Source organism: Giraffa tippelskirchi, chromosome 9 (assembly GCF_054371585.1).
Source record: "Giraffa tippelskirchi isolate mGirTip1 chromosome 9, T2T-mGirTip1v1.2.pri, whole genome shotgun sequence".
In the NCBI taxonomy this organism is placed as follows: Eukaryota; Metazoa; Chordata; class Mammalia; order Artiodactyla; family Giraffidae; genus Giraffa; species Giraffa tippelskirchi.
Window position 1 is genome coordinate 157746377 of NC_137283.1, and position 23570 is coordinate 157769946.

Sequence of the window (23570 nt, forward strand, 5' to 3'; positions counted from 1 at the left end):
GGACTCTCAAGAGTCTTCTCCAACACCACAGTTCAAAAGCATCAATTCTTCGGCGCTCAGCTTTCTTCACCGTCCAACTCTCACATCCATACATGACCACTGGAAAAACCATAGCCTTGACTAGACGGACTTTTTGTTGGCAAAGTAATGTCTCTGCTTTTAAATATGCTATCTAGGTTGGCCATAACCTTCCTTCCAAGGAGTAAGCATCTTTTAATTTCATGGCTGCAATCACCATCAGCAGTGATTCTGGAGCCCCAAAAAATAAAAGTCTGACACTGTTTCCACTGTTTTCCCCATCCATTTCCCATGAAGTGATAGGACCAGATGCCATGATCTTAGTTTTCTGAACATTGAGCTTTAAGCCAACTTTTTCACTCTCCTCTTTCACCTTCATCAAGAGGCTCTTTAGTTCTTCACTTTCTGCCATAAGGGTGGTGTCATCCGCATATCTGAGGTTATTGATATTTCTCCCGGCAATCTTGATTCCAGCTTGTGTTTCTTCCAGCCCAGCGTTTCTCATGATGTACTCTGCATATAAGTTAAATAAGCAGGGTGACAATATACAGCCTTGACGTACTCCTTTTCCTATTTGGAACCAGTCTGTTGTTCCATGTCCAGTTCTAACTGTTGCTTCCTGACCTGCATACAGGTTTCTCAAGAGACAGGTCAGATGGCATATTAAAAAGCAGAGACATCACTTTGCCAACAATGGTCCATGTAGTCAAAGCTATGGTTTTTCCAGTAGTCATGTACGGACATAAGAACTGAGTCATAAAGAAGGCTGAGTGCTGAAGAATTGATGGCTTAGAATTATGGTGATGGAGAAGACTCTTGAGTCCCTTGGACTGCAAAGAGATCAAACCAGTTAATCCTAAAGGAAATCAACCCTGAATATTCATTGGAAGGACTGATGCTGAAGCTGGAGCTCCAATACTTTGGCCACCTGATGCAAAGAGGTGACTCACTGGAAAAAGACCCTGATTCTGGGAAAGGTTGAGGGCAGGAGGAGAAGGGGACGACAGAGGATAAGGTGGTTGGATGGCATCACCGACTCAATGGACATGAGTTTGAGCAAACTGCGGGAGATGGTGAAGGACAGGGAAGCGTGGTGTGCTGTCCTCCGTGGGGTCAGAAAGAGTCGGGCACAACTGAATGACAACTCCTTATAGATGAGGAGCCCAGACTAAGTCCGTATTCCCCGAGGGATGGGTCATACTTCCCCAGTACTTTGCACACTGATGAAAACAGGCTTCCTTTACTGTAGGGTTTTCTAGAAATATCAATACTGTAATGTTTTGTGCATGGTGGACCACACGGGAAGAAATACCAAAGTTTTTAGTAACCCAAATTTTTTGCCCTTGGAATCCTGCCTTAAGGGAGCGTCTTAGTAAGACCAGCAGCCCAAGGAATAAGTAGAAGTAGGAAAATTGGGTTGGATGCTCTCCACATTCTTCCTGACTTCAGAATTCTGTGCTTCTGTGAATTTTACTGAAAACCTAAGGCAGGTTTTCTTTTCTCCCTCTTCTCATAGAATAAAAGATCTACTTCGCTCCTGATCAAGTAGGCGAGAGACCCTTGCTCAAGTGTGGAGTGTGTTTGCTGAGCTGCACAGGGGTAAAGGGCTGTTTTGTTTCTACGGAGTACTAACTGAAGAAGCGGAACTGATGGAAACAGAAATGAGCTCTTGCCCTTTACAGCCTACCGAGATGCAAATATTCAGCTTGTTTGATTTGCAGTTTAACTCTTGCAAATACGGTCTTTCCTAAGATAACTGAAATTGAGAATGTCAGACGCATTCTGACCTAGCTTGTCATCTGTTCCTAATTAATATTTGGAGATTTTTGTCTCCAGTTTCACTGGGGCCCTAGACCTCATCTTTCACACAGTTTAGAGAAGAGAACCACTTAGGGTCAGCCAAGTGTTCATCTGGGTTGAAGCTAGTACACCTTAAGGTCTGTGATCTCCAGGGGTTGGGGGTTCATATCCAGAAATGCTGGCTCAAGAGATGATTTACAAAAGTAAACATCTCTTCTGAGCTCTTGCAAAAGACTTCTTCTCATGTCATTTGCAAGTAACAAGAATATTTGATGACCTGAAAGTCAAAGCAGATAATGTCCCCTAGGAGCCCCTGAAGGCTGGCATTCTACTGGGGACTGCCCAAATGGCTGGGAGACAGCTGGTGGGCACTTGGGGATGGCCTCAATGGAGGGGGACCAGGCCTCACTGCATGCTCCTGGGAGGGTCCCACGCCCCTGGGGAGCACCTCCCAAGAGGAGGCTGGGGGCTGAGGGCCCCAAAAGTGTCGCTGAAGAGGTCCTGTGTGGTGCCCATTGATACCAGGGAGACAGTGCAGGGGTCAGGGTTGCCTCAAAATGATCCGGAAATTCTTTTTTGTCTTACGTTTATGGAAGTAAAGACCAACCAGTGGTGACAAGCAACGCCTAGTTCTTCAGAGCTCGATGTAGCAAGGGAATCAGCTCCCATCAGTGTGGTTGGCAGAGGCTCAGAGGACTCGGGGGAGGGGGCTTCTTAGTGGGGAAAAGCGGAGACCCGGGTGTGTCCTGATGGCGGCTTCGGGGAAGCTGGAGGTGACTGATTAGCAACCTGGGGTCTGGTGGTTGGTCAGGAACGCATACTGGCTTTCTCTGGTTGGTCCTAAATTGGAAGCAGGGATGAAAATTAGGGGAACCGTCAGTGACTAGTCACCTTCTGACTATATGGGGCCATTTGTCACAGAGATTGTTGCTGGAGGTGGCAGTGTGACTCCCTCTAAGTTGACGTCGAGCACACCGGGCTTTGGGAGTGGCTACAGCGGGTTTCAGGTCAGGGTGTCTGTACAGGGTCTGGCCGCTGTCAGGTTATCCCTTCAGTCTCTCGGCTTAAATAAGCAAATTTCTAGCTTTCCTGAAATGTATCATAAGGGTGAAATCAACCTACCCCCAGTGAACAGTAAATTAACTGACACTAGTAAAAAAAAAATACCTTACAATTGCCTCAATTATATTTTTTAATATGTAAGAAGTGCTGTTCAGAAAGCACGCATCTTGCTCAGTTTCTAATTTAATCTTGTAAAAATGGAAAGGGCACGTGTGGAAATGGTCGTAAGGGGATAAACGTCCTAGGAGCCACTGGAAGTTATGTGAGAAAGATAATTAGGAAATGCTCAGCAGATTGTCATCCAGTCACAGCCACGTTTTATCACAAACTTCAGTTTTATCTTACTGCCTTAGTTCCCCACACACACACCCCCACCTCCACCCCGCCGGGAGCACACGGAGTTCATCAAAGGTTCGCCTTTTCTGTGGCAGACTTGGGACATTCTCATCACTGATAAAGGCAAGTTCAGGGAACCGGTGCTCACCTGCAATAGGGCTGGGCTGCTGCTTGCCTGGCCACCTGCTTCTGACACGTCTGAATAAGAATTCTCCTGCCTCTAAATGCAATACCACCCTGGGGAGAAAAATGGATGCTGAATCCCCCTGGGGAGGTGGCAGGGGGAGGCATAGCAACTCAGAGAGCTCAGCACTGCATGAATAGAAAGCCAGCATGTTCTCGAAAATTCAGGGAGCATCTAATTCTCTACTGACTGACTCACCGTGTAGAAGGGGTGTAAGTATAAAATGTCAATGACAACTTCATCAGAACTCCAAGGTCTCCGTGCTCCTTCTTAAGGCATCCAGCCTGCCCATGTCCCACTGCTGGATAGATATGGTCAGCTTCCCCTGCCCCTGCAGGTCCTCTGATGCTTGGGTGTCATCTCCTCTGAGATCCCCTTTTTTCAGAGAACAAGACTTTCAGCTCAGGGTTGAGTGCACTGACCTGCTGGTAAATATCTGTTAATAACAACTAGCTTTCTAGAAACAAACAAAACCCTGAATGCATGATATACCCACATAAGCATTACAAATTGCCAAGATACAAAGGATGCATAGCACACAATCACAAATAATAAAATATACAGTGCTCTATTATAATTCCATATGGCCATTTGGGTCTCAGAGAATGCTTTTGCTGATTTTCTCCAAATGCTTATATCCATAGCCACCCTATGATTGCAACTGACAAATAAGCGTAGTTCTGACATGAATGTTGGTTGTGAGTGAGACAAATGTGAAACAACAAAGATGTATATTGCATGCATTGCCAGAACTTTACTCGGACATTAATGACATGAGCAATTTCTCTGCTAAATAGGATAATGGTTTCCAAATACTGGAAGAAAATTTCCTAAGTTTTTGTGCTATTTACAATGTGATGGCAACTGACATGATACCGTTTTCAAGTTAAACTACATTATTTTTTTTAATTTATTTTTTTTTATTTATTTGGCTGCACTGTGTCTTCAACTGAGAGACTTCACTTTCACCTTTCCCTTTCATGCACTGGAGAAGGAAACGGCAACCCACTCCAGTATTCTTGCCTGGAGAATCCCAGGGATGGTGGAGCCTGGTGGGCTGCCATCTATGGGGTCGCACAGAGTCAGACACGACTAAAGCGACTTAGCAGCAGCAGCAGCAGCACTGTGTCTTAGTTGCTGCCTATGGGATCTAGTTGCCTGATCAGGGATCAAACCTGGGCCCCCTGCATCAGGAGCTCAGAGTCTTAAGCACTGGACCACCAAGAAAGTCCCTAAACTACATCATTAACATTGTCTCCATGACTTAAGTCTAGAGCCTAGACTGGAAGCAATAAACAAAACCAAGTTAACTCCTGATTTATGGCTTTTTCCTGATTTTCATGATGTAAATATTCCCACCAGAGCCAGTTTCAAGCAACCAACATGTCCCTGAACATGGAGTCAGAAAGAGATGAACAATGAGTAGCAGCTTAATGTTTAAAATGACTGAGTTAAGCAATCAGCTCTCAAGATTCCTAAAATTGAACCATCAGCTGTTAGGAGCCAGCATGAGCTGACTCCAGCACGTCGATGTTTGCATGCGTTGTTTTTCAGATCTGACTGCAGTGCTGGGATTGTTGAAGCTAAGGGGGCTAAGTGCTTCACCTGGAGTTACTCAGATGAAGGGGTTCAACACATAGATTTTTAAAAATTTTTCTATGAATTTAGCAGCTATAAATGAAGTGCCTGCTCCATGCCAGATTCCTGTTGAGACAAGTCATCCCAGGGTAGGTAAAATCGCCCCAGCCCTGCCTCACAGAGTGTACAGTCCCAGCTGGTCACGTCCCCTAGGCTTTGCTAAATCCCTCTCCCAGGTCAGCTCATCCTGTCCACTCCAGGCCCAGGGCAAGTGAAACAGAGCAGGACCCCATGGTCCTTGCCCACCCCCCCACCACGTCCTCTGCCTGCCTTTTGTCCGCTTTAGTCAAAGAATAAGTTTATTCAGAGAAGTGAGAAATGTGAAAACAAAGGAGACTAAATTATAATACTGTAGTCATTAAGCTTAGTCAAGGATCTTTAGTTCTTTCTCAAGGGCTATAGATAATATTCTGAGCCATATCCTGTGAGCTGTCTTACAGATACTAGAACACCAGGTGGAGAAATTAACTACATGATGATCAGACTGCACCCAGGACATGAGCTGTCACAATTCCGAGAACTGGCCTCAGAGAAATGGGAACAAATGGACCCTGGAAATGAAGATTAACTGTACCTAAAACAACCAAGATGACGCCGGTCAGACCCCTGATGACCAGTGTGAAGATGATTGTCAGAGCTGACTATGCTGTTACGGCATGTAGCCCCCTCCCCACTTCTGTCTATAAAAGCTCTTGCCCCACTGGTTGCCTGGTGGCGAGGGGGTGGGGCGGGGAGTTGGCCTTTGGACAGATGTCCTTCCCACCCTACCCCTGCTGCCACCAGTTGCTGGCATCTAAAATAAAACAAACTTCCTTTCCACCAGCCTGGCCTGTTTATTAGCTTTTGAGCGGCAAGCTGGGTCCCACACCCGTTTCGGTAACAGAAGCGCACCCTGTTGTGCAGAGGAGCCTGCCTGGCCCACCCCTCTCCTTCGGGTCCCATCCATCTCCCCTCCCAATACTTCACCTCTGCAGCCTTGACTCTGGCATAAGCCCTCGTGACCCCCCACCCAGACCCCTTCCTGCTCCCTCTTCTCCCGGACCATTCTCTACTCAGCAGCCAGGGTGATTTTTTAAAATAAAAATCCCTGTTTTTATATCACTGGTCAACTTAAAATCCTCTAACGGCAGTTAGGCATGACAGTGAGAGACGTCACCTCCAGAGCCAGCCCTTGGGCTCTGTTGCTCACCAGCTGGGTACCTTGGGGCAAGATTCAGCGGCAGCTCTGTATCTGTTTCCCTGCCTGCATCAGGAGGATCACAGAGCACCGGCTGGAGAGGGTCGTGTCGAGGTTTAAAGACTCAGAATGGTTGTGTCACCATCCTTCTCGTTAGGTAAGCATGGTATTAGCATCCTTACCTGCTCCTGACCGCTCCTCCAGCCTCAGCTCTCACACCTCTTTATGCTGAACAATAAATCACTGCTCTGTGTTCCAGAGCCCCGTGCCTCTCTGGGAGCCGTGCACCACACTGACCTTGCCTAAGCTCATCTCACTGCCTGACACGCCTTCCCTCATCCACCCAGCGTCACCTCTCACTCAGCTCATCCTGCAGAGCCCTTTCAAGACTATTTGCAATATAGCCTTCCCTTGTCCCAGTCTAGATCAAGTCTCTTGCTATGTTCCTTCAGAGCACGGGTCACATTCTCCTCATACGTGGATTAGGACGAATATATAACAGTTCATGTCCTGTCTACGCTACGGACTCCACGAGCGTGCCCAATGCCTTATAAAGCACCTGGAACAAAGTAGGTGCTCAGTGTGTATAAACTCTCTAATAAACAGGGCTTATTTAAGAGACCACTCATCCTAAGCAGTGTCTTGTTCAGCAACATTCCAGTGTAAACTGGAAACTTTGGCCACAAGCCTCGATGTGCCTAAAGGTAGCATTTGGTGTCAACCTTTTCACCCTACCACTCTTCCCCCATCCAGCCAGGAGCCCTGCTTAGCCGCGCCAAGTGCTCATCCTGACAGCAAAAGAACAAGGATAATATCAAGACTTTGCCAAGGAATTTTGCCCTAGAGGATTGTTAGCTGTTGAGCAAGCTTGACTTCCCAAGACCATTCCTAAGGCTTTCAGTGGGTAAGTAGTCACTTACTGAGCATCTACCAGATACAGGACATCATTGCAGCTGTTGCACACACCCACCTTGACTCTGTTCTACCACAGAAGACTGAACTAAAGAAGGGGTCAACTTTCCCAAAGGAAATCCTGAAAGCCATGAACATTCAGCGTACTAAGATCGAGCAATTCTTCCCTTGTAGGTGCAACATACTTTGTGTTAGTCCTTATGAGAGAAAAATTTTAAAGTTAAATGTTATATCAGGAATTTGCTTTAATACATCCCAACAGCAAAAATGGTAGAGGAATCAGATGGCACTGGTAACTGAAGCTGGTCAGGAGACAGTGGATGTGTGGACAGGGAGTGAGCACGGGAATTCAGTAAACTAAACTGTTTCTGAGTATGTGTGAAAATTTCCATAATGAAAGTTTTTAAATAGCCTCAAACATATAAAACCAAAACTGATAGAACTTCAGGGATTCACCGACAACTCCACCATTGTGATGGGACCATACAACATAGTTCTTTTCGTTATAGATGGGTCTAAGGCTCAAAAGCCTAATTTCATGGTTATAAATAAAACTTGGCACCCAACAGCTAGAGCATCACAAAATCTTTTGAGACAAAAATGGAACATTTACAAAAATTGATCATACAGGAGACCATAAAGCAAGTATCAACAAAGTTCAAATAATCTATACCAAATAGACTATATTTTTGGAACACAATGCACTTAAGGTATAAATCAATCAGTTCAGTTCAGTTCAGTTGCTCAGTCGTGTCCGACTCTTTGCGACTCCATGAATTCCAGCACGCCAGGCCTCCCTGTCCATCACCAACTCCCGGAGTCCACCCAAACCCATGTCCATCGAGTCGGTGATGCCATCCAACCATCTCATCCTCTGTCGTCCCCTTCTCCTCCCGCCCCCAATCCTACCCAGCATTAGGGTCTTTTCCAATGAGTCAACCCTTCGCATGAGGTGGCCAAAGTATTGGAGTTTCAGCTTCAACATCAGGCCTTCCAATGAACACCCAGGATTGATCTCTTTTAGGATGAATTGATTGGATCTCCTTGCAATCCAAGGGACTCTCAAGAGTCTTCTCCAACACCACAGTTCAAAAGCATCAATTCTTCGGCGCTCAGCTTTCTTCACCATCCAACTCACATCCATACATGACCACTGGAAAAACCATAGCCTTGACTAGACAGACTTTTGTTGGCAAAGTAATGTCTCTGCTTTTAAATATGCTATCTAGGTTGGCCATAACCTTCCTTCCAAGGAGTAAGCATCTTTTAATTTCATGGCTGCAATCACCATCAGCAGTGATTCTGGAGCCCAAAAAAATAAAAGTCTGACACTGTTTCCACTGTTTTCCCCATCCATTTCCCATGAAGTGATAGGACCAGATGCCATGATCTTAGTTTTCTGAACGTTGAGCTTTAAGCCAACTTTTTCACTCTCTTCTTTCACCTTCATCAAGAGGCTCTTTAGTTCTTCTTCACTTTCTGCCATAAGGGGGGTGTCATCTGCATATCTGAGGTTATTGATATTTCTCCCGGCAATCTTGATTCCAGCTTGTGTTTCTTCCAGCCCAGCCTTTCTCATGATGTACTCTGCATATAAGTTAAATCAATGAAAAGACAAAATTGTCTAAATATTTTTAAATGCATTCTAAATAACCCAGAGATCAAAGAAAAACTGATAATGTCTTGGTCGTAGAGAAGATGAATTTGTCACACTAGCAGTGAGCTGCTGGCTATTAATGTTGACAGGAGAAGTTTTCTGTAAACTGGTTAGTGCCTTTCCAGTTCTCTGATATGAAGGGAAAGGGAAAGGGAAAGGGAAGTCGCTCAGTCGTGTCCGACTCTTTGCGACCCCGTGGACTGTAGCCTACCAGGCTCCTCCGTCCATGGGATTCTCCAGGCGAGAATACTGGAGTGGTTTGCCATTTCCTTCTCCAGGGGATCTTCCTGACCCAGGGATCGAACCCAGGTCTCCCGCATTGGAGGCAGACGCTTTAACCTCTGAGCCACCAGGGACCCCAGCAAATCACTGAAGGGATTGGGACAGTAATTTAAAGTATTATACATATTATAAGAAAAGTTTTTTAAAATGTTTACAGTGATTATCTATCAGTGATGGATGGATGGATGGATGATTTTCATTCTCTTGCCTAAGCTTCTGTATGTTATTTAAGTTTCTATAATGAGAAAGCATGGATGTCAGTGCTTTTGGGGAGAGGAAACATGTAAATGATCCAAGGTAGTTAACCCATTAATGAGCATTCACTGTGGGCCAGGCATTGTACTAAGTGCTCTACATAATCCTACCCACTAACTCATGACTGCAAAGGGGCCAAAACTTAGGGAGTATTCAGCACAAGCTCATTGTTAACAAGTGGTGGTGTCACTCAGCTTTCTTGTTAGCATCTGTGCGCTTAGCCACAATTGAATGAATATGTTTGCCTTCTTGCAGTTTCATAAGAGCGTCAGAATAAGATAATGGTCCTTTTGACAAGTGAAAGTGTACAAGGCATAAATTGAGGACATTCAACAAACACGCATTAAATACCTATTTGAACTGCGCACCCACATAACTGTTATTAGTGTTACTCAGTCCTGTCTCTTTGCGACCCCATGGACTGTAACCCCCCACCCTGCCCGGCTCCTTTGTCCATGGAGTTCTCCAGGTAAGAATACTGGAGTTGGTTGCCATTCCCTTCTCCAGGAGATCTTCGCAACCCAAGGATTGAACCCTGGTTGCCTGCACTGCAGGCAGATTCTTGACTGTCTGAGCCACAGGCAAGCCTATTAACATTGTTAGTGGTGTGTGTGTATTAGTCACTCAGTCGTATCCTACTCTTTGCAACCCCATGAACTGTAGCCTACCAGGCTCCTCTGTCCATGGGATTCTCCAGGCAAGAATATTGGAGTGGGTTGCCATTTCCTTCTGCGGGGCATCTTCCCAAACCAGGGATCGAATCTGCATCTCCTGCATTGACAGGAGGATTCTTTACCATCTGAGCCACCAGGGAAGCCCCAGCATTGTTAGTAAGACATGGCTAAAATGAAGGTACTAAACATTCATTACTTTTGCTAAAACCCCACAAACCACCCCACCTCTAAACTCCACTAAAACAACAGTAAAGGGATTTAAAAAAAAAATAAAATAATTCATACACCTGCAAGAACAGGGCAAATGGGAGAGGAGATAATAATAATAAAATTTTGCAAATCATAAGCAAATGAGCAGATATGCAAAGCCTAGATGCTTTGCTTGTAGTGAGTAAAGCCAAAAATCAACCCAGTCTGCACCAAAAATTCCTCAAGCATTTTGGGAACTAGCAGCAGAGTCATTTTCTTTAGAAGGGAGAGTGAAGATGGGGCAAAACTCAGGATGGATCACTACAGACCACTAGAATGGCTGCAAGTAAAAACCTCAAGGGGACTCCTCTGGTGGTCCAGTGGTTAAGAATCCGCACTTCCAGTACAGAGTCACGGGTTCAGTCCCTCATGGGGGAACTAAGATTCCATATGCCACACCGCCAATAAATAAATAAAAATCTTAAATCAAGAGCAGTAAGGATATGGCACAACTGGAATTCTTGTACATTGTTGGTGGGAATTAAAATGTCACAATCACTTTGGAAAACCATTTGACTATATCTACTAAACCCAAATATATGCCTAATCTATAACCCAGTGATTTCACTAGGTATAAACCCTAGTAAAATGAGTGTTATGCCTGTCCCAAAAAATACACAAGAAAGTTCATAATCAGAGTAACCAAAAAGTGACAAGAGTAGAATGGGTAAATTGTGACACACACACACACACACACACACACACTGGCATGCTATATAGCAAAAACAAAGAAACCAAAGCCACAAAACACTGCTGCCTGACTGGGTCTATACTGCTCCACAAAGAAAGTGCTGTCCTGAGACTTCCAAGCACCAGCTTTAAAAAGGCCTATCAGCTTACACTAGCTATTCCGGAAGACCTACCACCATGCTGTGAGGGAGCACAAGCAGCTTCATGGAGAGGCCTTTCTGGGAGAGGCCATTCGCCAGCAGCTCAGCTGCGTTCCCAGCATCAAATTGCCAGCAGTGTGAGTGAGCCATCCTGGAACTGGATCCTCCAGCTGGAGGATATGTGCCACCAATAAAGACAGAGGCATGGGATCCAAAGAACAGAAGAAGGGAATTCCCCAGTTGATGGTGAAGAGATGGCAAAGACGACAGCTCTGCACAAGGCATAAGGCAGCCAGTTCACAGCTGGTAATAATTACAGTATACTGTGTGGCTCAAGTGTGTGTGATATTCAGAGTTGTTACATATGTACCAGCGCCTGTGTACATGTGACATTTTATCTAGCATTTCCAGCTCTTTGTGGTAAAAGAAGTAACGTAGCACAGTAGTTACCCCCACGGTGCTGGAGCCAGGAGACTTGCATTGTCCTTTTAGGGGCTATAATAGTTCAAAGTGGGGGGAGTGTAGGCTGGAGAAACTGAAGGAAGAGTCCTGGGGAAATTTTAAGTGTTCTGGGGGTATCTCCGAGGTTAATTAATACTTCCCTTAATGATAAGCTTTCTGTAGCCAGTCGTAAAAAAATTGAAATATGGCATATGCTGGTCTCATAATCTATATCACAGTACAGACAGCGTGTGTGTTTTCTGAAAGATCTCATCTTAGTGTGTCTTACTGCACTGTATTTTAGGTGTAGCGAGTTAGTTCTGAGCTCCATTCTTTGTCCTCTTGAGATGGTTATATACCATGCTCACATCATTGAAGTAGGGCTAAAACCTAACTGTGCACAGTGCAGGATGTTCAGAAGTTATGGGAATATTTGCAAGACCTGAGGGGACAGCTTGGCTAGCAGACAAACAAGTTGTTCCCAAATGTAAAGGGGAGGAAGGAAATAAAACAGGATGATACAAATAAAGAGCAAGGAAGAGGGGGTGAAATTAGAGTACAGCTAAAAGTAGCAGGAAATACAGGAATTCTGAGAATATCTAAACGTGAGTGATCATTAGACTCACCAGAGCTTTGAAAAATACAGGTTCCTGAGAACCGTATTCTATAATTTAGATTCCGTAGTGTAAGTTGGTCCCCAAAATGTTTGTAAAAGGCTGCTCCCCTGCTTGCACAATCAACCTCACATGGAAACCTGTCCTGAATTCAGGTGGAAGCACACTGACATCATCTGGAACAACTGTTTCTCCACTTGTTATATGGGAAAATTCACAAAAGGAGATGACTCTGTCTTTGGATAAGTAGTCCCATGGAGGGTGTGTTGATATGTGAGTTTTATTTTACACACTAATGTTAAGCTTTGCAAAGGATGAGAAAAATGCCTTTGTGCAGACTTGATTTTTTTTTTTTTTTTTTTGATGGGTATAGAACGTGTGGAAAGAGGCATCTCATTTGGCCACGTTTCTTCATCATTAAAAAATATTTATTACGACATAACCGTGATGGGTTTCGTTTAAAATGTTTTTACAAAAAAAATAAAATGTTTTTACATCAGGTCAAGTGGAACCCAGGAAGGGGGGTGGGTGGCGCGGGGGCGGAAAAAAGGCTTTCCAGGAGCTGTCCGTGGTGCTGAACTGATACCCGGCTCCAGCCTTTGACCTTCCAGCAAGGAGGGGGCTCTGGGTCCCGTCCCCAAGCCCCAGTTTCCTTTCAGTTTTCACCTCCAGCGTATTCCCTTTCCCCACACGAGCAGCAGCCAGGGTGGCCCTTTCTATTTTCGTCCTGGGAGGCAGATGACCTTGTGTCGGACTCCCCCGCCCGCTCCCTCTCCTTCTCTGTGGGCGGCGGCCGATGGGCGCGGCACCCTCCGCTCCTTAGGCCCCCCTCGGCGGGGCGGGGCGGGGCGGCGGGGCGGGGACCCCCATCCCCATCCTCCCTGGGGCCGGCTCCCCGCGCAGTAGCTCTGGCGCCCTGAGCGCGCCAGACCCCACCTTACTGCGCGCCCCCTCCCCACCTCCGCCGCCACCTGCTTCTCCTGCTCCTCGGTCCCGCCCAGCTGGCCACCCCCGCCCCCGGTCCCCGGAGCTGGGAAGAGCGAGGGGGCGAAGGAAGCAATACAAAGGGCGGAGCGCGGGGAGGAGGGGACGCTGGGGCTCGCGCGGACGGCGGCGGCGCCGGGCGCGGGCGGGCGGCGCGGGTATGGATGCGGAGTACCCTTCCTTCGAGCCCCCGCTCTGCAGCGAGCTCAAGCACCTGTGCAAGCGGCTCCAGGAGGCGTACCGGGAACTCAAGGAGGACCTCACGCCTTTCCGAGATGACCGCTACTACCGGTAGGGGCGCGCAGGCCGCGCGGCGGGGCGGGGGCGGCGGAGCCGGGCGTGGGGCAGCCCCGCCCCCGCTGACCCCGTCCCGGGGCCGCGCTGAGCTCCGGGGCCCGGCGGGATCCTGCCCTCTCCGTCCCCCTCCCCGCGCCGGGAAGGGGAGGCAGGCCGGCGGGGTGGGCTGCGGCGTTCGCGTGCTGGGGGTCAAGGGCAGATCCAGGGAGCTGAAGTGGAGAGCTTTTTTCCGTTCTTGAGCCGAGACCCTCAAGTCCTGAGAAAGGGACCCAGGGGGCTTTGGTCCCCGCTGAACTCCTCCCTCTCCCCCTGCCCTTCCTGTCCCCACCCCCACCCCCACCCCTCCACCCTCCGCGGCCTTCGCTCAGGCCTTGCCCAGACCTGGTCTGCGAAGACATCTCTCGCCCTCGAGGGCTGCAGGGAGGGCCTTGGCCTCTCTTCCGGGGTACTCAGGCCCCAGCGGCTTTGGCGGAAATCCCTGAGGCCAGGCTGCTGCGGAGGGTTGGGGGCCGAGGGCCTCAGGGCTGGGCGGCACCGAGGAGGGGAAGATGCAGGGGGAAGCGGTGCTCAGCACCCCAGGGAGCGGTGGGTTTGGACTGTCTTTGTTCCTCTCCGTCTCCCTCTCCTCTAGCCCGCGTGAGAGCTGTGAGCACCCGCAGTCCCTTGCCTGCGGGGCTGGGCACCCGCAGCTTCCTCCCTGCACTTGGCCTTTATCCACTTCTGGTGGCTGGACTTACCTGGTGTGTTGCCCTCGAAATGAAAGGACCCTTCAGGAGTCTGGAGACTGGAGCCTAGATTGATTTTGTTATTAACCTATCTCCCTGACCCTGAGAAACTTAATTGCTAACTCTGCACTTCAAGCTTTCTCGTCTGTAAAATGGGAAGCTTGAACCAGAAGTCTTATTTAAGGTGAGCCTTCTAGTGACAATTCACTAACTCTGTGCTTGAGGATGGCAGGAATATTGCACAGCTATCTTTGAAGCGGTGGTAGTCATTTTTGTACAGTCCACTCTGGCTAAAGGTCATATGTATGTATTCACAGGTACTCTGGAGAACATGTATCACATTTATCATCAAATTTTTTTCAAAAGCCTAATGGTTTCTTCCCGGGGCTAATTGGCAATATATTGCTGACTAATATATTTGTCATAAAATGACTGAGTAGAAAAGCCCATTAAAAAAAATGTCATCTCAGGATCATATGGTGAAGCTTTTAGATGAACTTCACAATCTAGGAGATCTGACCGTATGGGTCCCTGATGTCATGGGGCTTATATGTAATTAACAAGTGATTGTAGGCTTCAGTGAGTGCTAGGAAGATAATAAACCAGGTGGCATGATAGAGTGATGGGGTGCTACTCAGAGAAGGTGGTCAAGGAAGGCCTTTTGAGAAGGTGATGTCTGAGAAGGGAAGAATGAGTTCTGCCCACTAGACAATAATCTGCGGAGGAAGGTTCCAGAAGAGGAAGAGTAAGTGCAAAGCCCCTGAAGCCGTAATAACATGATATGTTCAAGGAACAGACCAACACGTTTGGAGCAAAATGGTCAGAGAGATACTCAGGGCCCAGTCAGAGCACACTGAAGGCGAGACTGCGGAAGATGGGATTCTTTAGAACCCAGTGTGACGCGATTGGAGGGTGTAAGTGACGTGAGCAGTTTGGTTGCCTGTCCTGTACAAGCATTTGAATCTTTGCTCCCAGAGTAACTTCATTGATAGAGTTGGATCTTAAAGACCATGAATTCACTCTAGATGTAAGGAGACACTGATGAATTCTGCCCCCTCACCCTGGTTTGAGAAGAAGTTTACTGCTGAATCTTTATAATCTTGTGTGTTGGTTAGGCTGAATCACAGAGGCTGTTTTCTAGTGAGATGTTTAGGTCACTGAACTGACTTCCCCTGCTCCACTGAATTCTTATATCTATGAGTTGCACCTTTACAAAACTAGGTGAAATACTTTTGGGTTTCTAAGTTGGGAAGCTGGTAGTTACAGCTCCTGCGTCTGTCTAGCTGGAAGATGGACTTGCTACTATAATTTTTGCTCCTGTTCTTCTCACCATCATCGTTTCCTCATTAGAGATTTATGACTAAAACTCACCAGTCCATTTTTCCCTGGAGGACCAGGGATTCGCCTCATGTAGATGACAGTCTCCCCATAACAGAGTGTAGAAAGGAGAGAGCTTGCTAATGCTGTTTTCAGAAGATGGTTGGCCCCTCCATTAGGTGGCATGGCTGTTTGCATCTTAGCTATGTAATTTGGTATCACTGTAAAAGAGCAGCCGCATCATCAAAGGACTCACAGTCATTTCACAAAATGAGAGATGACAGCTGTACTAAGAAAGGGGGCACCGCATAATGCGGATGAAAAAACAGGAAGCTGGGCATCTGAAATCCTAATGCTTTGCTAATTCCCCTGGCCTTTGGGGAATGATTGAGTTTCATTGGTGATCAGTTTTCACATCAGAAAAATGAAGCAGGGATGTTGTGAGGCTCAAGTGCTTTATGAAGCTAACACTAAAGATGCTTTCCAGTACAGATACCAGAAAAACCAAAGCAACCAGCCTAAATGATAAGGTGAAGGACTGACTTGTTGATCCCAGCTTAGTGATGACTACCAAGTCCTTTCTTTTTTTATGTGGTAGCAATTGACTGTACTTGGCCACTAATAATCCGTTGGGCTATTGCTTCTCATTCATATTCATGAGGAGAACTGGCTGGCTTTCTATAGCTCTCTAAGGGCTTGGTTGCTTAGTCACATCCGACTCTTTGTGACCCCACGGACTGCAGCCCACCGGACTCCCCTGTCCACGGAATTCTCCAGGCAAGAATACTGGAGTGGGTTGCCATTTCCTTCTCCAATAGCTCTCTAAAAGAGGAGGAATAACTGAAGCCCACAGCAAAAGTCATAGAATCTCTTCTATACCCCCACCGAACGGTGCCAGTGAAAACAGACATGTGTTAACAAGGACATGGAATTTTCCTGCACTACAGATAGGGGCTAAATTGGTACAATCACTGTGGAAAATAGTTTGGGTATAGACTAACATTGAACATACACATACATTTTGACCCAGCATCTCCTCTTAGGTATGTGCCCTACAGACATGCATATACATGTCTGTCAATGGACACGCATTAACATGTTCATAGCGGCACAATTTGTAATACTCCTGAACCGGAAGGCAGCCAAATACTCACAACAGTAGAACAGATAAATCTGGCTTTTTCCATACTAGAATGGGCATCCCAGGTTACGCTAGTGGTAAAGAATCTGCCGACCAATGCAGGAGACGCAAGAGACTCGGGTTTGATCCCTAGGTCGAGAAGATCCTCTGGAGTAGAAAATGGCAACCCACTCCAGTATTCTTGCCTTGAGAATCCCATGGAGAGAGGAGCCTGGCAGGCTACAGTCCATGGAGCCACAAAGAGTCGGATGCGACTGAAGTGACTTAGCATGCACACCTGACACGGACTTTCTGTGTGTGTGTCACACTTCGTTAGAAAGCCTTAAAGAACACCAGCTCCTGTGTCTCACTGACTAGATCGGGGCCACTTGTCCTTTCTTGAACACAGGCTGGCAAGGGGATGGCATTAGACTTTAGCAAGTGTGAGTGCCCCAGAAGCTGAAGGGGAGCCAGTTCCCTAAGACTTAGCTGTTTAAGGGACTCCTCCCTTCTGTTAGGAAGAAGATGTGGAGCATGGATGTCAGGTAGGCAGTCAGCTTTGTCCTGGCATCAAGGGTAAAGGGTAAAGACACATGAAGGACAGTAGAAAGTAAAACTGAAGTTGCTCAGTCGTGTCCGACGCTTTGCGACCCCATGGACTGTAGCCTACCAGGCTCCTCTGTCCATGGGATTTTCCAGGTAAGAATACTGGAGCGGGTTGCCATTTCCTTCTCCAGGGGATCTTCCTGACCCAGGGATCGAACCCGAGTCTCCCAAATTGTAGGCAGACGCTTTTACTGTCTGAGCCACCAGGGAAGTATATAGACAAGTATACAGAAGTATGTAGAAGGACAATAGACGTGACCCTGTAGAGCTCAGCTCTCAGGCAATTTGTTGTTGGCCGTTTGGCTGATCCACCCTGTTTCTCAGGTTATTACTTTACCTGTGTAAAATATAGGGGCCATCAAGTTGGGGTTGAGTTTTCTTTGCCAGTGAAGTAATGCACTGGGCAGTCCTCACCCACGAGGCTTCTGGAGGCAATATTTATTTCATCACCTCGGTGGATTCTTCAGCACTCTGGGGCCGGCCCTCAGTCCTGCTGGCTTATTTTCACCAGCACATTGAGAAGAACCACGCTGAGTGAAGCCTTCACATTGACCAAGCTCTGGTCTACTGTGCAGAATCAGAACGCCATTATTTAATTGACCTTGAGAACACAGGCAGTGGTGGGCATGGAGTCAGTGCTGGGGGACGTAGTTGGATCAGGGCTGCTCAGAGCTGGAATCACCTGGGGGAGCTTTTGAAGATGCCAAGGCCCAGGCCCCACCCTCAGGAATTCTGATTTAATCGTCCTGGGCTGATCCTCAGCCAGGACAGAAGCCATGTGTGTGAGGGCAAGGTTGACGAGCATTAACATGAGCGAGCCTGGAGCATGCACCTCCTTGGTGGGACGGACTTGCCAGCCGGACAGAAGTATCGGGGTGTTAGCCCAGGCTCCCTCTCCCCTACTCAGAGCTCAGGGCCACTGTCCACTGTCACCTTGGCCAATTCTGCCTTCACCATGCTCCCAGGCTGACCCACCTTCCTTTTTGGATTAAAACATCTGGTCAGGTTGCAGTCAGGTTTAAAGGTCTGAGAACGATTTTTTTTTTTCCACTTAAGGCAAACCTGCCTATCTTTAAGCTGTCCCATGGGTCCTGATGTGACTATTCATGTTTCAGCAACTGACTTCCTCCTTGTTTTCAGCTTACTGGAGGCAACTCTTGACTATTGAGCACTGACATCTCTGTCTTTTGTTTCATTTTTGATGGGAGGAAATCATAAGCATCATTGTGTTGTTAGAACCAGCTTCTCCTGCACCATCATTTCAAAGGTAGAAGGATCATTTCATGAAGCTTACACGCTTGAGAGCTTAGAATTGGGTACAAATCTGGCTCGGTAGGGGGAGGCTAGCACTGTTGTTGTCTCTTTGGGACAAGATACAGGTGTCAGACGGGCCCATGGACCTGAGCATATGGACGTGTGAGGGGCCAGCAGTGATGCCAGAGTAGCTCAGCTACCCCTGGGCGCCCCCCCCCCACCGCTGTCTTGGTGCGACACCCCTAGGGAGCACCCCTCCCCCGCGGCTCCTCCCCCGCGGCGCCCCTCTCCCTGCTCTGGGATCCACCTGTCAGTCACCTCCCTTTTCCTGGGTCTGCCCTCCCCCACTCTGACTCCCTCCCTCTGTCTGGCTCCTTTGGGAGCAACCAAGCTGTCCTCTCTGGCATATGCTGGTCTGGCTTTCCCCCCCACCCCCGACATGTTGTTCTATAAATGGGTTAAAGGTGGTCCCAGCAAGTTGGCTTCCAGGTTGTTTATTTCTTCACTTATTTCACAGAAGGCCCCTGATTCCCTCCCACTGGCACCCAACTCAAATGCTCACAATTTAAATAGAGCCCAAAGAAGCATGGCCTCCCCAGGTGGCACATGGGGTAAAGCACCCGCCTGCCAATGCAGGAGACATAAGAGATGTGGGTTCGATCCCTGGGAGGGCATGGCAACTCACTCCAGTATTCTTGCCTGGAGATTCCCATGGACAGAGGAGCCTGGGGTCACCATCAGACATGACTGACACGACTCAGCACACACACAAATAAGCATACTTTTAGCCTTTCAGAGTCCTTGCTTTGCACACCTGTGAAACTGCACCCAACATCTGCTAGCCACTGAGATAGCATCGCTGTGACAGACCCCACAGCTATAAAGACCATGAATCATGTTCCCTCTTGAGAGCCACCCCCTTGGGGTCTGTGAGCAACACCACCAGACACACGGGCCCTCTCCCTCCTCCCCCTTTCCTTTCGGAGCTCCCTGCCCTCTCCCCCTGCTGCGTGGTGGTCCTGACTGATGTCTCAGGGCTGGGGAGGAGTCCTCCTGCTAAGGACCTCCCCTCTTGCAGCCTGCCCAAGCATCACCCAGCAAAACTTGTTGTGCAACACTGCCACCTCGTGGTCCTGCCTCTTCCTCCATCAGCCCCGAAAACTGGGAACTCGCCACACCTGTCCTGGAGCTGCTCTAGCCCAGGTCACCGGTGAACTCGAAGCATCAATCCAGTGGCTCCTTTCAGGCCCTCGCCCAGTGCGATCCTGAAGGATTTGCCCCTGGGGCTGGGACTCTCTCTCAGAGCTCCTTAGTCCCTCCAGGGGCTCCAAAGATGCCCTTCCCTCACATTCTCTGGGCTTCCCTTGTGGCTCAGCTGGTAAAGAATCCACCTGCAATGCAGGAGACCTGGGTTTGATCCCTGGGTTGGGAAGATCCCCCGGAAAAGGGAAAGGCTGCCCACTCCAGTATTCTGGCCTGGGGAATTCCACGGACTGTATAGTCCATGGGGTCACAGAGAGTTGGACACGACTGAGCTACTTTCACTTTCCCTTTCTTTCACATTCTTCCCTGACACCTTGTCCTCTACATGGTCTCAACGCGTCTTAGGCAAAGTCTCTTCCTGTTAACTGCCTGAGCTTAGAATGGACCCGACTTTTCCTCAAGGCCATGGCACTGTGACTAAGTATCTCTGGAAATTACCATTTATTGCTTCAGACCACTCTCAGGTGGGTGACCCTCTTTCCTCCATGCAGCACCGGTGTGTGAATTGAGTAACCCTGGATCCTATGAACCAGGCATTAGCAGCTCTTGTTGCCTGTCGGGCAGCTTTCCAGGTCAGAAGGAGATGGTGAGTACGGGTCCCAGAGGCTGGATATGGAGTCAGACCTTTGTCCCCTGGGGACTCCAGGTTAGGGCTGCATGACCTGCTCCTGGTTATTCCCTGACTTCTGAAGGTTCCTGATCCTTGTCTTGGCCTGGGGACACTGTCTTGATCCCAGCTCAGAAACAGGGACATTTGAGGGTGTTTTCCACTATAAGGTCCAGAAAATAGAATACTCAGGTGGGAGTCATGATATAAATTCAAGTCCCGAGCCACAGGTTTTAACCTCGCTATTGGACTGGTCACTGTGAGAGGAAGACCATGTCATACCTGCTCTCCCTGCCCACCAGCCAGTCAGGAGGGAGACCGGCAGCAAGGGCAGCCTCCTGACAGCCTTGCCTGACCCCAGGAGGACGTGAGTGTCCTGCTTCCCTGGAACGAGGTCCCAGATGGGAATGGAGGTGCCTGTTGGTTGTCCCCTTCCCCGCCTCTGCCTCTGAACCTTTACCTACTGGGGGTCTGATGCGTGCCTTCCAGTTTTCAGTGTTTACGTTTCTGCAGTTAAGACTTTTGGTTTGGTTTCTCTAGCTCTGGCTGCCACAGGCTGTTCCAGAAACGGCACGTTGACTTCCAGGGGGTCCAAAGAAGGGATTTAGAGGGATTTCTTAATAGGGCAAGGACCACACGTTGAGTTATGAATAACACTGAACAGGGATCTAGAGTTTATTTTAAATGAAGGCTCATACGCTCTTTATTCTTTGAGGGAATCATGGGATCTGAGAACACTCAAGGCTGAAGGACCTTAATTGCATTGGCAGAACTTTTTCCCCCTTCAGTGTCCAGGAATATGGTATTCTCTCTGCCTCTGTCAACTTAAAAGTCACTAAAAATGAGGATATTCCTGTCTTTAGACAAATTTCAGCTCCCTGTAACCTTCTGGTCTTGCTCTCAGGGTCTCAGAATGGGCCTACATCTTGGATTACTCAGCAGCCCTTGGGGAGATTTTCAGGCAGCTTTGGCGGTGTCCCTCAGTATTCTGGTTTCTTTTTCCAATTTATAAACACCCTTCAGGTGATGCTGTCCTTCAGGTGATGTCGTTTCCTGATATCTGTACCATACGGGTTATTGTTTTCTGGCCTCTCCCTGTCTGTGTTTAGGATTTAGATTCTTTCTGTACCAAGTTATATTGCATAGTGTGAGAAGGGAAATTATTGGATCATTTAACTGAAAAGTCCAGTGACAGATCTAACTTAGCTCAGCTAAATTTAAGAACTCAGACATGTCACCGGGGCTCACTTTTTCTCTTTGCTTTGCTCTTGGCCAAGTTCTTCCCAACAGAGGGCAAAGACAGCCCCAGCTGCTGCAGATTCTCATGCCCCCAGCTGGGCTACGTCAGTGAATGCGTAGGCACTGATTCATCATTTGGTCTTTCAGGTGGCACAACTGTGCGCTTGAGGGAAGTCCATCATGCCTTGAACCAGGTGCCTGCCTTTGTCTTGCCTCTGGATTCAATAACAAGGTGCTATGTGCTTATCAGAGCTCTTCCTAGTGGTTTACCCCAGCTTCGTTTTTATCTGCACCTTAATGTGAGCAGAGCTATGACCCACGCAGCAGAGTTGTTTTGTTCTTTTTTTTTTTTAATGCTACATCTTGTTCTGAACCAAGAAGAAAAGAGAAAGATATTTGCTTCCTGGAGAGCAGAGCAGGTGTTAAGCATCCCAGTTATTCTCCGGGGGCCCGTCTTTCAGCTGCAGTGATGACTCAGCTCATGCAACAGAAAGAGCATTGTCTGCAAGAGGGGAACAGGGCTCCGACCCGGGGCAGGAGGTCCAAGGCTTGAAGCATGCCTTGTTCCTGAAACAGGAACCTTTGGGCTCTGGATTCATTTCCAGGACCTCTGTGACAAGGTACCACAAGCTGGGGGCTTAAACAACAGACATTTATGATCTCACGGTTCTGGAGGTCAGGATTCTAAGAACAAGATGTCAGCAGTTTATTTCTTCTGAGGGCTATGAGGGAGAACCTGTTCCAGGCCTTTCTCCTAGATTCTGGGAGCCCTGCAGGTCCCTGGGCTAGTAGATGGCTGTCTGCCTTCAGATCGTCTTCCTTCTATGCATGTCTGTCTATCATCCAAATTTCCCTTTATTAAGAAGACACTAGTCCTATTGGGCCAGGGCCCACTCTGACCTCATCTTAACTTGATCATCTGCAAAGACCCTATTTTCAAGTAAGTCCCAGGCACCGGTGGTTAGAACTCCAGTGTCTCTTGTGGACTTAGGTTCCTCCCTGCACGTACTTTCTAAACCATCAGCATAATATTTGATGAGCACGAGTCAGGAGGACTGAGTCCTCACTTGGAGCCATTGCTGCCATCTTGGAATCAGGTCTGCACATCTTGTGGAACCATCTCAGATCCCCCCTGGCTCTAAAACCAAGACAGCTGTGGGTCTGAAGGGGGTGCCCCAGGGACGGTCTCCCCAGAAGACATGTCTACAGTCTTCTGTGTTACCTGAGCTGCCTGAGGTTTATCAGGTTCAAGTTGGGAAAGGGGTATGTGCATGTGTGTGCATGCATGTGCATATGCGTGCATGCATGTGCACATGTGAATTGCATGTGTATCTATGCACATGCATGTGAACATGTGTGCATACATGTGTGTGCACGTGAACATGTGCGTGCATGTGTGTACTAAACCTGGGAAAGTCTCAGGACAACCAGGACCAGTCTTCCAGCTAGAAGACCTCCCACCTCCAAGGGCTCCAGTTGCTGTCCTGCAACCCCCTTCTCTCCTTCCATGGGAAGGTGTCCCCCTTTCTTTAAACTCTTAGAAAACACACTAGTGTATTACCAGTCGTCTGACAAACCCAGTTGTGTCATTTGTTCAGTACCTGTGTCGGGCTGTCTCTCTACCAGGCTGGTGTCAGGCCCTGGGAAGCTGAGGACAAAGAAAGGTCACAGGAGATGGTTGGGGATGCAGTGGTCAAACGCTGAGAATGAAAGGTGTGCACGCTCAGCTCAGGCTCTCGGTTACGTCCGGCTCTTTGTGACACCATGGACTGTAGCCCACTGGGCTCCTCTCTCCATGGAATTCTCCAGGCAAGAATACTGGAGTGGGTTGCTATTTCCTTCTCTAGGGATCTTCCCAACTTGCATCTGTTGCATCTTCCTGCATTGGTAGGCAGATTCTTTACCACTGAACCATTAGTCTAACAAATCGGGACTGATGCTGAAAAACTCTCCAACTACCAAAAGCAGAGAAGGTGAAGGGTGTGGTATACTGGACACTAATTCCTCGTAAGCAGGAGCACCTGGGGGC

General features: G+C 48.1%; 1 protein-coding gene and 2 long non-coding RNA genes across 5 annotated transcripts in view; all 3 read left to right on the forward strand.

Moving 5' to 3' along the window:
• Positions 1-553: 553 nt before the first annotated feature.
• On the forward strand, positions 554-2982 carry LOC145521503 (uncharacterized). The gene is made up of 2 exons (XR_014065425.1): positions 554-959; positions 1535-2982. It is a non-coding gene; the product is annotated as an uncharacterized LOC145521503 (long non-coding RNA).
• Positions 2983-4386: 1404 nt separating this feature from the next.
• Positions 4387-5860, forward strand: LOC145521502 (uncharacterized). Its single transcript, XR_014065424.1, has 2 exons — positions 4387-5127; positions 5479-5860. It is a non-coding gene; the product is annotated as an uncharacterized LOC145521502 (long non-coding RNA).
• A 7111-nt stretch (positions 5861-12971) lies between these two features.
• Positions 12972-23570, forward strand: part of TMEM181 (transmembrane protein 181) — a 66910-nt gene continuing 56311 nt past the window's right edge. The window contains exon 1 of one of the 3 annotated variants that reach the window (XM_081530167.1): positions 12972-13404. In XM_081530167.1, the coding sequence (XP_081386293.1) occupies positions 13274-13404 (131 nt within the window). In that variant the 5' untranslated portion in view covers positions 12972-13273. The remainder of the gene's footprint in view (positions 13405-23570) is intronic. The other 2 variants (XM_081530168.1, XM_081530169.1) reach the window with 2 other exon arrangements.